Source organism: Nicrophorus vespilloides, unplaced genomic scaffold (genome assembly GCF_001412225.1).
Source record: "Nicrophorus vespilloides isolate i.1.1-1 unplaced genomic scaffold, Nicve_v1.0, whole genome shotgun sequence".
NCBI lineage: Eukaryota > Metazoa > Arthropoda > Insecta > Coleoptera > Silphidae > Nicrophorus > Nicrophorus vespilloides.
The window spans coordinates 6,470-22,088 of NW_017096901.1; the positions used below are offsets into that span (position 1 = coordinate 6,470).

The window sequence follows — 15,619 nt, forward strand, 5'->3', positions numbered from 1 at the left end:
ACCGTCCAATTCCTGTAAACGTTAATATTTAGCATTTAAACGCCGAAAAATATAATAAACAATACTATAAAATCGATTTTATAGGTTTGTTTAACATTTGCTGTGATTATTTTGTAAACAACGTGTTGGATGGATGCAGTCATTTCGCTTTTAGTTATAGTGAAAAAATAAGCGTAACGAGAATTGAAATTATCCAAAGGTTTTTTATAAAAAAAAATTAGTAAAATTATATAAATTGAATTTCTCTAAAGGTTTTCTCTTATAAAATTTAGTAAATTGACACAAAATTGTTGTAAATTTTTACAATTGCAAAAAGTAAGACGAAAATAAAGAAAATTTGTAAAATTATACAAATTGTTGCATGTTTTAGAATTTGAAAATACATTAAGAAAATTGAAATTCTCTAAAGGTATTTTAGTAAATTGATACAAAATTGTTGTAATTTTTTTACAATTGAAAAAAGTAAGACTAATATAGAAATTAGCCAAAAGTTTCCTATAAAGAAAATTAGTAAAATGATACAAATCGTTGCATGTTTTCGAAGATGAAAATACATTAAGCAAATTGAAATTCTCTAAAAGTTTTTTGTTAGAAGATTTAGTAAATTGACTCAAAATTGTTGTAAATTTTCACAATGAATAAAAGTAAGTGGAAAATTGAAATTATTCAAAGATTTTGGACTTGAAATTTAGTAAAATGACACAAATTTGTTGTATATTTTCACAATAAATTAAAGTAAGACGAAAATTGAAATTATTCAAAGGTTTTAGACTTGAAATTTAGTAAATTGACATAAAATTGTTGTAAATTTTCACAATGAATAAAAGTAAGAGGAAAATTAAAATTATTCAAAGGTTTTGGACTTGAAATTTAGTAAATTGATACAAAATTGTATTATATTTTCACAATTGCAAAAAGTAAGACAAAAATTGTAATTATCACAAAATTAACTCATATTTTTACAATAAAAGACAAAAATTACTATCCAAGCAAAATGAATTAAAAATTGAGATATAATTGTAGATAAATGCATAAAGAATCAAGGCTAATCAAATATTGCTATTGTTTACTTAATTGCTATAGTTTATGGGAATTGCGTGGAAAGATGCATTCAATTTTTACCCACTAATTGCTGCTGAATGTTTATATAATCTTTTAATAAGCTTTTTGCGTGCTCGATCATTTCCTTCGCTCGTTTCAATTAGTGTTGCATATTTACAATAATTATTTATTCTTTATATAATTTTCTACAATAGTCTCATTAAATTGTGATTATTATCATACAAAAAATAACGAAGAAGAACAAATAATTAACGAACGAAAAGGGGTGCTGAATTATTCAACAGGAAGCCTCCAGTCTACTAAATAAATGCTAGTATGCAACTAGTACTAGATTTCATCACTGTTTATAAGCGGATTCGTTTCAAGCTTTTATTAATCAAATCAATATTTCAAACGGTTATTGCGTTTATTAAATTTGTCTTTGAAGTTACGTTGTTTCGTTCAAGTTTAGACTTACAAACAATTAATTACAGATTCTGTTTGTATTTTTGTTGTTGTTGTTATTAGAAATTGTATTTGTTTATATCTTTTTAACGTTTAAAGTACAACAAAACCTCGCATAGTGCGGGTAATCGAATCTGCTAATATGTTTATAATGAATCCGCACTAATCGAAGCCGCATTTCTGTGTAATTTTCAAATCTTTTTTCATTTATAGTTTCGAATCTACTAACACCTTTGTCGATTCTTTTTAGTTGTTGTTTTTATAAAAATGTAATTAAGTTTGTTTTCTTAATTTCTATTGATTACATGCATAATTGTAAATTTATGAAAGTAATAATTTGTATTCAATTATAAATATTTACAAAGCGTTTTCTTCCTGCATAATTTACATGGAAAGAAATTTGTTTAGAGAGTTATTTTTATTTATCAGTTTATAAATATTGTAAAAAAACAGCGAGAGTGTGAATCAGTTTCTTGTCGTGGTTTATCGTTCGTGCACGTTTGTTGTTTTCTGTGTGTGAGTTCCTTCATCTTAAGGATTTTCTAAAGTTTTGTAACTTGAAAACATGTAAGTTTTTTGTTAACAACAATTTGTTGTGTATTTGAACTTCAGAAAAAAATGTTGGTTTTTCAGTCCTAATTTCATGAATTTTCAGTATTATTTACGAATATTATGAATATACGAAGTTGAAATTATAATTAAGAATAAGTGTGTATGTTTTTATTGCATTTTCACCTAAAGTTTCTTTTGTAATTGCTGCAACAAACTTGACGAATTTTAATGGAAAAATCCTAGTTTTACAAAAAAAACAAAAATTATGTAAAAGAGTAAATATTATTTGCATCTCTCTTTTCCTCGTTTATGCTGAAACGTGAAACCGTTTTGTCCGTCTTCCTCCTCATTTACTACTGCATTCAAATTTCTGACCCAGATTCCTTATCCTCGCTCGAGGACTCTCGCATACACATTTATTTATTTATTTCCTTCTCTCATTTTTTTTTGTTTGTTTGTTAATCCTTTCTCTCCCTTCAACCACGCAAATCCGACCATTTCCCTTCTCGACCTCATAATCTGCAAATTAAAATAAGTGCCGTCCTTTCGGCTCGCATTTCTCACCAACTATGCAGATGAATGTACAAAATGCTGAAGAACTTAATTCAGTTTGATCCTTGGCAAATAAAGATGTGCTCATTGCTCACCATTTATAAAAGAAAAATATTTAAAAATCATCAGAAAGTAAAGATTAGTTAGCCAAGAGCGGATAATTTGTGTGTAATTGGAAGGTGTACGACCTTTGGCAGCGTTCGCTTTAGTTATATACGAGCGCAATTATTTCCGGCTATTGTAGTTTAAAATATGAAGTATTTTCGAGTGCGAAGGTCGCTTATTTTTAGTTGTACTTATGTTTAGTTAAGCTGCAAATGATACTTATTTGAATTAGTACACAGACGCGTTTGAGAATTTACGTTAAATTCATTAATTTTAGGAGATTTTGTTGAATTATATTAGGTTATGATGTGTCAATTTGAGTTGGGATAGGTTAGGTTTAGTTAAGTTAATTTTTTGTTAGGTTTGTGATTTTGTTGAGTTAGGTTAGATTAGAATATGTTAAATAATTAATCTAACTGTTAGTTTAGAAATTTGTTGGATTAGGTTGGAATGTGTTAAATCCAGTTGGAATAGGTTAGGTTCAAATAGGTTAATTTTGAAATTTGTTAAATGATAGGTTAGAATATGTTAAATCTGGTTGAGAAAGGTTAGATTTAGTTTGGATTATTGGATTATTATGTGACAGATCAATTTTCATAATACTACATTACATAATTTTAGGTTAGAATGCGTTAATAATCTAGTAGGGATAGGTTTGGTTTTATTATTCAATTAATATATGACAGATCAATTGGGTAATAAATTTGGTTAGGTAACATATTGTAAATGACACATGTCATTTTTTTGACAGATTGAATAAATATAATAGATATTTTTGGTTATGTTGACGCTTTGATCTTGAATAGATTCGTTGTTGTGTTGTTTTTGTCGGTAAAGTTTGATGACGCAACACACTCGTCCACTTGGCAAAACTAATCCTGTCGAATCCAATTTGCGTGTGACCAATCCTGGGGAAATCATTGCCGGCGCGACTGTCATTTTCCTGCGGCGAAATTGCAGATAAATCTTGTGATTTAGTGTCGGAGGATGTCGGTGGTGATGCGGTTAATTAAAACGCCAAGCGCAAACGAAAACAAACCAAAAAAATAAATAGTTACTACTGAAAAACTGAAAAAAAATACTACTGAAAAACAGCGTAGAACGTATCCGCGAAGCAGTTTATCCCAAATTGGAGATCTGCCAAATTGGGCATCGCTCAAAAATACTCGCTGTTGTTTTTCAGTTTTGTTTAGCGTTTAGCTTTTTTTTTTCCCTCCCTTCGCATCTTTGTTTTATTGCGATCTTTTTGGCTGATGTCCGACGGCGTTACGTAATTCGATTAATCGGGAGACGGCGTTGATTGCTCCCCGATCCCCGACGTAAACGCGATACGATTCTTGGCAACTGCAGCCGAAATCGTTAATTCTCGTCGATCAACAGTTATCTTACGTTCCTGCGTTTTGTCAGATTTACAACTTTTCAACACCGAAAAAAAAAATTCAGTACCTGTTGCTGCTTCCACAAACCGATGCACACAGTTTTTGTTTGCACAAGCTTTTCGCATACTTTTTAATTAATCAATAATCAAATGAAGTAAAATTAGGTTAAAGATTTAATTAGATTATAGTAGATTAATTCTGTGTAGTTTATATCTTTGCTTAATACAGCTTAATTTGGATTAGATTAAATCTTAGCTTAATCTAGGATAAGTTATAAAGAAAATGATAGGTTAGGTTTGTGATATTTCTGGTTATATTATATCATGTCAGTATTTAATATTGTTAATGTCAGAAGCGTAGTTTCCTGTGTAAAGGATAGGGCGGATATATTCGCCGCAAGTCCGAAATGGACATTATGTCAATAGTTCATGTTATAGTTAGGTTAAATTATCAATTTTAATTTGGTAATATAATTAGTTCTTCTTTATTTTGGATTAGGTTAGGTTCAAAATAAAGAAAAGCTAGTGGAAACAGTTTTTAATTGCAATTTGTACGCGTTCAACAAGACAAAATAATTACGTTTTCGATGTGAAACTCTTTCGATTTTGCTGCATCTTTTTCCTGAATCTTCTCTCTTTCTCTCTCTCCTTTTTACCATTTAGTTTGCAATTAACGACTTTCTTAAATTAACGCGCTTCATTTGTTTTAAACAAGGAAAAGATCGAGTTGTTGCAGAAATCGTGCGGCTTTCGTCGCTGCTGCTGGTGATGATGATGATGATGCGCTTGATTTGTAACCGAAAAATAAAACAACGGTTTTTCTTTCTTTTGATACGTTTACTGTTTAATTCGTAGAAAATGCTAATGCGTATAATTACAATAGACAAACATTGAGTGAATCGAGGGTAGGAAAACATTGATCTACGTTCGACGCAAACATACCGATCCGCACGTGGATGAACAATTCGCGTTTTCCGTTCCACTCTTCGGAATCCCCCCATTAGTGAGGTTTATTAATTAGCGAAAAAATTCGCGTTCGCGTGTCTTAGAGTGAATGCGCATCGCGACTTTCTATGCGCATTATATACGAGTTATTTATTGGTCTGTTCGTAATAAGCGTGCATTCCGTTTTCTGCGTACATTGCGAATTGCATTTGCAACGGGCTGATAATCGCTTTAATCGAGCACGAAAAGAAAAGCCTGCGCTTTTCCTCCTACACCCCATTCGTTTCGTTTCGTTCTAGACTAATTATATTAATTAGACACCGAAATTGGAAGGGAAAGGGTGGAAACGTTCGCGTTCACCGGAAAACCCACTGATTAATATCTCTGTTCAATTAATTTGAGCCCCGGCGATTAGCGTTAATTGGGATTTTCCGGCTTCCATTCAACACGTCACACTCTCTCAAGATGTTGATGTTTGATGATCTTTGATTAATTTATTACATAATTAATATAAATTATACACATTGTACATTTTTATTTCCAAATTAATCTTAATTAGTTATAATCTTACAATTCTTCAACCATTTCTTCATTTTTCGTTATGTTATGTTAAGAATATATCTAACCTTTTACTAACATAACCTAACAAAACGAGAAAAGATTTGGAAAATGTCAAATTATAAAATGTCAGTAAACTTCATTAGATTAGATTATGTCGGAAATGAATTAGAATAGACCAACAAATGTCAGAAACTTTGTTTAATTAGGGAAAAAAATTAAAAACTTTGATTGATTAGGTTATGTTATGAATATGATATATTAATTAGAAATGTCAGAAAATCGTTTGTTTGAGACAAAAAATATCAGAAAACTTCATTTTTTTTACGTTAGCAAAAGGTTAGGTTAAGATATACTAAGATAAGTAATGTTATGCCACGTCATAGTTCTATAGGTAGTTCAGAAACGACCATATTCAATTAGGTTAGGTTAATATTAATTTATGTTAGTTAATCGTATAGAATTAACAAGCAAAATAAGAATTAAACGGTTTTATAAGTTAATAATTGCTAAATCGTATTTTTTCCATCGTTTGTGCTCTTGGCAAGTGCTTTTTCCTTTCCTTTTGACGTGTATCAACATCATCATTCCCGTGTCCACATTTTTGGAGACAGCTCAATTCCCATCCACGACGACGACGGTTTACGTTTCGCCATAGCGCCAACGAGTTTATTTATCATGCGTTTGTTCCACTGTCTCCACGGACTACGAAATCTATTTTCATCTTCTCCGAATAAATAACAAACAAAAAAAAAACGAACTTTCCACCGCTTTTCTAAACATAGACTTTAGTTGCGTAGTCAGAAGCGAGCATGTTTTGAATTTGGAAAAATCAACAAAATTATTAAAAAAAAAAAATTGAGAACAACAATTTTGGTTATGTAATAAGAATGTAGTGTATATATTTTAATATCAAAAATATTTACTAAATTTTGTTAGTAAGTGACGTATCTGTCAATTTGTAGTCGTGTTGATTATTATGTCAAAAGTGACATATCTGTCAAATTTTAAGAAATTAACATATTACTAACGTTTTTTTTTAATTTATTATATGTTTTTAACTAAATATAAGAAATTTTAGTAAATTATGTTCGAAAATGATGTATTTTTTATGTCCTGACGAGTTGGAAATGTGTTTTGGCTATCTTTAAAGTAGAAAGTCGTTTCAACCAAAATTTATTGTTCATTAAATGTCAAAAAGTGACATATCTGTCAATTTATTGTCCTGACACACTTGTCAAATTTTAAGAAATTAATATTTAACTAACTTTTTTATTTGTTACATGATTTTAACTAAATTACATGAGGAAGTGACGTATCTGTCAATTTGTAGTCCTGAGATGGACATTTTGTATTTTGACTATTTTTAAAATTTGAAATCGTTTTAATGTAAATTTATTGATAATTAAATACAATATGATAGAAAGTGACATATCTGTAAAATTTTAAGAAAATAACAACTTTTTTATTTGTTACATGATTTTAACTAAATTTTGTCAAAAAGTGACATATCTGTCAATTTGTTGTCCTGACATACTTGTCAAATTTTAAGAAATTAATATATAACTAACTTTTTTATTTGTTTCATAATTTTAACTAAATTACATGAGGAAGTGACGTATCTGTCAACTTGTATCTGTCCTGAGATGGACATTTTGTATTTTGACTATCTTTAAAATTTAAAGTCGTTTTAAAGTAAATTTATTGTTAATTACATACAATATGGCAGAAAGTGTCAAATTTTAAGAAAATAACAACTTTTTTTATTTGTTACATGATTTTAACTAAATTTTATCAAAAAGTGACAATATTGACATTTGTTGTCCTGATATACTTATCAAATATTAAGAATTTAATGTATTACTAACTTTTTTATTTGTCACATGATTTTAACTACATTTTGTCAGAAAGTGACATATCTTGTCCTTACAACACTAAAGTATTGTAATTTTATTCCATTGTAAAGACGTTTTATCCTAAATTAATAGATAATCAAATAAATGTCAAAGTGACATATCTGTCAAATTTCAAAGTGACATATCGATCAATTTTTTTGACGTAATGTCAATTTCAATATTAAAAAAATATACAGTTAATATTGAATGATTAAATTGATATGTTTAAAAATATGGAACAACCTCCAATTAGAAATCCTTGAATTTATTTTTATCATCAACTAATTTAAATCATCAGACGTTATCTGAGGTTAGTAAATAATTGATGGTGGCGACATCCGTTGCACAAATGCGACAACTTTTCTTTTTTTTCTTTTTGCTTGAAGCGATAAACCTTTTGATAATATTATTATTCATTCGCTTCTTGCATCTTAAGCGCGCAAAACTTGTAATCTTACAGTCGTATTATTCAAAGTGAAACATTGAAGCGAGCGAAACGTTGCGACGGATTTAATTTGTCCGTTGCATAAATTAAATTGCGACGAACCACCGACGTTGTCTTCAACTCGTTTTACCGCTGTCTTCTTGTTTATATATATTGTATTCGCTTCTTCATCTACTTCTCTTTTTTTTTCTTCTTCTGTTGTCGTCGTCGTCTTCTGGTTCTCTTGCGGCCAGGAGTTTCGCAACGGGATTTACTTTTACAACTTGCTGCCCGGCGTGAATTTTACGGCGAAGTTACGTAAGTCCCCCCAAGGCGAGCGACCGCAACCGTCGTCTTCGTAGTAATCCTCTGCCATTCAGCGATGAATCTCAGTCAAGGATGTTTTTTTTTTGCCGTTTTGTTTACAACGAAATGTATATAAAGTGTCTGTATCCTATGAATTTTATTTTTGCTCTTTATTTTTTTTCGGTGCCGCCAACTAATGAAGCTTCGATCGGAACACAGGCGGAGTTAATTAGTTGGGAGCTCGTTAATATTGGAACGGACGAACCGAACCTCCTACACCCAAAAACCCTCATACCTCGTGCACCGGGATTAATTAATAAATGATGATTAGCTTATTTATTTATATATATATGTATAAAACCCGATCGACTATTCGGGGGGTTAATTATATACCCATAGAAAAGTTAATTAAAATTTAACATTGCTTACCGAGTTAAATGTATCACACACAAACATTTCTATGCAAGAACATGTGTAGGTACACTGATTGAATGCTCAATATTGTATATGTTAATTGTAATTAGGAAGTAATTAATGCAATTTTGATAGGTATACCCCAAGTAAATGTACTAGGTCCTATTTTTTTGTTCGAACCAATACGAAGTAATGAAACATTTTTTTTTTCTTAAGATTCTTTTCTTTGTACAATGAAACTATGGATGTATTTATACCCCAAGGAAATGTACTTGGTCCTAAATAATATTCTATTTCAAAATTTTGTTGAATTATGTATGTAAAATCTCAATTATTTAACATTATTTCTTGAGAATTTGCATTTTTTTAGTGTTAAACTTAATTGGTTAATTTTGAAAGTTGTACCCCAAGGAAATGCACTTGGTCTTATTTTTTTTTTGTAAAATTTTAAATTTCTTTGTATGTTTACATTTTGGTTTATACACATAATTAATGAATTTATTCTAATTCAATAGGAAATTTCCGTCTGTATACTAAATTAATTAAAACTGTGTATGTATGGAGGGAACATTGATTTAATAACTGGGGAGGTAAAAGTAATTTGATTTTAGTGGATTTATGCTTCCTTTTTAACGGTGGGCGGTTTTTATTTATTTATTGCGTTTTTCCTGTGCACGAAATAAAAGAAAGAAAGAAACGAGAAGCGATTAATTATCCGGGCTGTGCGGACAAAAGGTACAAAGTGGAATGATTTGCGTGCCAAGCGCGACTGTAGGAAGGGAAAAAAAAAAAGAGGAAAGTCAATTTGTCTTAAATTCAGTGTATCGAAAATAATAAACAACTGTGTCTGCTGCTGCTGCTCGTCGACTTTCTGCGGACAGAAACGAATTCGAGAAGCAGAACAATCATTATACTATTAGAACAAGTAACGGCGGAGGCGTTCATTAATTGCTTGAACAAAATTAACGCCAACTATTGTTAGTTTGTTGCTGCTTCGTCGTCACGAGTTTGCTGGAAAAAGGAAAACGTGAATTATGTCTAATAAACATTCGTTGTTGGTGATGATGTGTCTGCAAAGGACACAAATGTTTCATAATTATTTATTATAATTTATTTCAATTATTTTTTTTTGTCTACAACTAAAGTAATTAGACAAATTAGAACATTTCTTATATATTTTTTCATTGAATTTCACACACACAAGGCAAATATCTGAATGATATCAGTGTTTGCTTTTTATTATTATGGATGAAACTAATGGAAGTTTGTAGCATGTTTCATGAAATACTATACTTGGGCCATTAATTTGATTGAAAAAAAAATAATCTGAAAAATTGGATGAAATCAGTCGTTCCACTATGTATGAGTTTAGTCTACACTAGAAACGTATTAAATTCTTATAGGGAGGATTCAAATTTCAAATAGATTGTATCTTCGCGCGAATTCGTTGATTTTTACCCTCATGTTATCGATCAAACTAATGGAAGTTGTAACAAACATCGCAATGTTTATACTGTAATATGCACGGACCATTAAAGTAATTGAAAAAAAAAGAGTATTGATTGGAAAAACATTTTCATTGCAGATTACGTTCGACGTACCCCAAGGTACGATGCTCGGTCCAATTGCATCAAATTACCTAATTTATCATCTTTTTTAATCGATTTTATCACATAAGTCTATTTAACTAGAAAAACGAGCTTAAGTTATTGATTATGTTGGGAGTACCACAAGCTACGATACTTGGTCCAATCGCATCAAATTACCTAATTTATCATCTTTTTTAATCGATTTTATCACATAAGTCTGAGAAAACGAGCTAAACTTATTGATTATATTGGGTGTACCACAAGTTACGATACTTGGTCCAATTGCATCAATTTTTTTTATAAATTCTGTTAAAATGTGTGTACATTTCCAAGGTTTTTTTTCTAACTGAAAATATAGTAAATGGTCTGAAAGTTTGCACATTTTATTTTCATACTGCTGTAAAAATAATTATTATTGTTTATTTGTTTGCCTTTGTGTCCCGAAGGGACAATTGCTGGCTAAAAACAATAGAGGAATCGCAAATATTATTCGATTGTTTTGATATTTTTATTATTATTATTATTATCATCATCGTCGTCATGGTGATTTTTTATTTGCAGTTGTCAAATTGACGGAACGTTGTTGTTGTTGTTGCCGTCGTTATTTATTTGTTGTTATTTATTTTGCGTTTTAAATGCGAAATGGATGCCTTTATAATTGGAATATTTATTTTACGTAACAAATGAGTGAATTGCTGGACATAACAAAAAAAAAGAGAGACGAGAGAAGTGAATAAAATAAAACGCGATCGAAAGTGGGGTGGAACAAAAAATAAATAAATAAATAAATAGCAGGCTTTGTTAACGTTTATGTAATAGGCAATATGTAAAGCATTTTTTTACTCCTGCTTCCTCCTCTTCTTGTTTTCTCTCTCTCTCCTTTTGGCACACGCCGAGGGTGTTCAATTTTTTTTTTGTGATTAATCACTTCCGGTCGATCAAATAATTTACTCGCCCCCTTGGGGAGCGCTCAAAATCCCGCAAACATCGTTTTATTTTTTCTTTCGGACATTAATTAAGATCGATACGGTTACGTAATCATTTTGTACTGAAACTCTCTCTTTCTGCGCGTTCTGTCCTCTCTACCAGCGAGAAAGGAGGTGCGGAAAAACGGGCCTCAATTAATAGGCGACATTTTACGCTCATTACTCATCCGGATTTTGATCGAGCGATTTAGTTTACTTAATTTGATTTCCGTCTCCTCTCCCCTCGTTGAATCCCGCTTCTAAAACCCCCCTCCCCCCAATGCGACTGCGGTAATTTCATGTGACAGATTATAATAGGCTTAATCGAGTTATTCAATTGATTTATGTTACGTTTTATCTCGGGATAAAAGATTAACCTATTAGATTTAAGTAAGTTAAATTGTTTCCTTTTCACTTTTAATTGATGATCTTAAATTTTTTTTTGGAGATACTTGTCAAGTATCAAGTTTGTATACAGCATCTTCTCTCCGTGATTATAGAAACTTGTAAAAATTTCTTAAGTTTTTGTTACAAGATGTTTCATTAAGACTATGAGATACTTATCAAGAAGTTTGTCAAGTATTGCGTATGTATACAAGAGTCTCTTTGTTAATGTACAAGCTTATACAAATGACTAAAGTTGGTGTTACAAGATGTTTCGTATCAGAATTGGTGATCTTAAATATTTGATTAAATTGTCAAGTAGTTTGTCAAGTATTATGTATATATGCAAGAATATCTCTTTGTTAATGTAAAAGCTTATAGAAATGATTAAAGTTTGTGTTATAAGATGTTTCATATAGGAATTGGTGATCTTAAATATTTGATTTAATTGTCAAGTAGTTTGTCAAGTATTATGTATATAAGCAAGAATATCTCTTTGTGAATGTAAAAGCTTATACAAATGATTTAAGTTTGTGTTACAAGATGTTTCATTAAGACTATGAGATACTTATCAAGTAGTTTGTCAAGTATTGCGTATGTATACAAGAGTCTCTTTGTTACTGTACAAGCTTATACAAATGACTAAAGTTGTCGTTATAAGATGTTTCATATCGTAATTGGTGATCTTAAATATTTGATTAAATTGTCAAGTAGTTTGTCAAGTATTATGTATATAAGCAAGAATATCTCTTTGTTAATGTAAAAGTTTATACAAATGATTTAAATTTGTGTTACAAGATGTTTCATTAAGACTATGAGATACTTATCAAGTAGTTTGTCGAGTATTGCGTATGTATACAAGAGTCTCTCTTTGTTACTGTACAAGCTTATATAAATGACTAAAGTTGGCATTACAAGATGTTTCATATCGGAATTGGTGATCTTAAATATTTGATTTAATTTTCAAGTAGTTTGTCAAGTATTATGTATATATGCAAGAATATCTCTTTTTTAATGTAAAAGCTTATACAAATGATTTAAATTTGTATTAGAAGATGTTTCTTGATCGATCTTAAATATTTGATTTACTTGCCAAGTAGTTTGTCAAGTATTACGTATATATACAAGAGCATCTCTTTGTTAATGTAAAAGCTTATACAAATGATTTAAGTTTGTGTTACAAGATGTTTCATGGCTGAGTTGGTGATCGATCTTAAATATTTGATTTAATTGCCAAGTAGTTTGTCAAGTATTATGTATATATACAAGAGTACGTCTTTGTTAATGTAAAAGCTTATACAAGTGACTTAAGATTGTTTTGAAAGATGTTTAATTTCGGAATTTGTGATCTTGAGATACTTGTCAAGTATTTTGTCAAGTAAATTTTCGCTATGCTATGATCAATTGTTATAAAATGTGCATGTTTCTTATAGTTTGTGTTAAAATGAAAACATTAATGCAAATTACTATAAAAGTAGACATGATTCTTTGCGCGATTTTTTTATGTCGGATGTTGGAAGGTGGCGTCGACTTAATAGGAAGTGGCTTTCCGCTTATAAGAAGTATTTAATAACGTGTAAGTGTTCACAGAACCAGAAGCCAATATAGAATGAAAAAATTATGAACGAGTTAGAGAGAAAGAGAGTGAGGAATAATGAAAAAAATAAATAATAGAGGAATATGTAAAGAGGTGGAATGGATTGTTTGAACGGTGAAATTTTGCAAAGTGCACCGGCACAAATTGAACGGGCAGCGACCGTTGCTTCTGACCTCCTTCCTTCGGCCGCGACGGAATTATCATTGAAATTATTCTAAACTATTCCATAATTATATAACAATAATTATTCCACATCCGTAGCGCCACCGCAAATTTAATCGATTGCACTCGTAATTTGGTCACGTTGAAAGTTGTATTTCTAATAGATTATTGTATGTTATCTTTTGCAGATCCTTCGACGTCCTGAGGAGAAGTTCTGGAGGCGAGAGTCGAAGCTGGGCTGCAATGTGCACCGAGCGCCGCAGCCCAATCGCATACATTCCACTTGAACAATCGAGAAAGACCTAATGCGGGTCAACGATCCCCGATCACCTCGAAGCTTCTAGCAAAGAAATACAGCAAACGCAGCTCATCCCTAAGTCCGCAGCGCATCCAAAACTTTGACCTTGAGCAAGACCCAAACCCGCCCCCAAACCCATCCTTCCTCGCTAAGCTTAAGACGAAACTAACCGACAAGAAGGTGCAATTCGCAGAAGAGGCGAATTGCAACAAGAAACCGCAAGTTTTCTACAGCAGTCTCTCCGAGGGTTCTCCGAGCAGCTCGGCGAAGAGCATCACGAAAACTGTGACCACAACAGTTCTTCCAAGCCAAACCAACAAAGTCATCTTAAGCAAAACGAAAACCGTCGACGTTGTTGTAGCTCCATCAGAGCAAACACCTCACCTGGATTTGAGTCCTAAAGCGCCGAAGCGCAAGAAGAAAGGGATTCTGAAGAGTCTAGAAGACGATCCCGTAGCTGAGGAGTTTTACCGCAGGAAATCTATCAACTACAACAACTTGGTTCCTCTGATCCCGTTTAAAGCCAAAGAGGGAGTGCTTCGCGGTTTTAAGAACGCTTTCAAATCTCGGAAAATCTCCGGTGATCATCATCACCACGAGAGATCTCCAAGTCCCATCAGGAAGTTTTCGATACCGTCTTTGGAAGTGCAAGAGTGCACTCCGTTATCTTCGAGGAGATCGACGCCGGAGCCATCACCAAAACCGGCGAGGAAATTTTCCTTTTCAAATCTAACATCAACGCCGGAACCATCTCCAAAACCCGCAAGGAAACTATCATCCGGTAACCTAACGGTAAATAAACCGGAAGCTTCGCCGAAACCCGCAAGGAAATTATCGTTTTCCAATTTATTCGACGCGAAACCCGCAGAGGAAAGGTCCAAATCGCCGGGAGCTTTCAGACGATTATCGCAAGGGTTTTTGGATAAATCTCCGAAATCAATAAGGAAGTTGTCTCCGTTCAAGCAGTACCAGAGCGTCGACGACGAGCGCACCAAATCCAGCGATCACTTGGATAAAATCCCACCGCATCAGTTGACTCGCAAGCTATCGCAAGGTAACCTAACCAAAGAGAAGAGCTTCAACTTCGAGAGTTCCTACAGCCAAAGAGCTCCGCGCAAGGAGTTGATCACTAAAACCATCGGAGAGTATTTCCACGCTCCGGTTAGTAAAAAGGATAAATTTTCGCCTCCGCCCGAGTCTGTAGTTTTGAGGAAACCGGTGACTGAAGATCCACCAGCGATGGGTCTGAATCTGAGGAGATCGTTGTCGTCTCTGTGCGGCGGCGGCTCAGGTTTACGCGTGAAAGAGAGATGCGTCTTCGGCGCTTGCATCATCGTCGTCCTCTTCACGCTGATGCTCGTCTTGGATCTGCAGATGGATCTGGGCATGAGCGGAAGGCATCTGGCGCCGTCCCACGCGAAGATCAAGTACAATACGGGGGAGGATGGACCTGGCGCCACCTACAACAGCTTCCGCAAGAGATTCCTGCAGAAGACGCACAGGTAATAATAACAATCGTTGCGTAATCGAAACGTGAGCACGAGCGAGCGAGCGCGTGCCGAGCATTCCTTATTATCGTCGATAAATTTAAACGCGCGTTGTTCTCTAATGGTCTTTATTACAAGTATTATTATCATAGTATTTCCTTTCACATCTTCCGTAGACCTTCTGCACTAAAACATATCGATTGATGGAAATCCTGCAATAATTATCGGCGAAGCAACAATAGTCTTTTGATTCTTGGTCATTACTTTAATGGAAAGTAATAGCTATACAATCACGTCGATTTCCTCCACTCTATATTACATATATATATGAGCTTGATCCAGTAAAATCATTAAATGTTTACAACAACAGTTGCAAATGCTTATTCGAATTACAACTAATTAATTTCAATTGATCTAATGAATCGAGCTTTGTTTACATTTACAAAATTGCAATTTTGTATTAAGCATATACAAACGCAGCCAGAACATTGTTTATGCTTAT

General features: G+C 32.5%; 1 protein-coding gene across 1 annotated transcript; it reads left to right on the forward strand.

Annotated features, from left to right (window-relative positions):
• Window positions 1–13,538: 13,538 nt before the first annotated feature.
• LOC108558423 lies at window positions 13,539–15,132 on the forward strand (the record flags this gene model as incomplete). Its single annotated transcript, XM_017915341.1, has 1 exon — window positions 13,539–15,132. A coding segment is annotated over one exon (1,594 nt), but the record flags the coding sequence as incomplete, so codon positions are not given.
• Window positions 15,133–15,619: the final 487 nt, after the last annotated feature.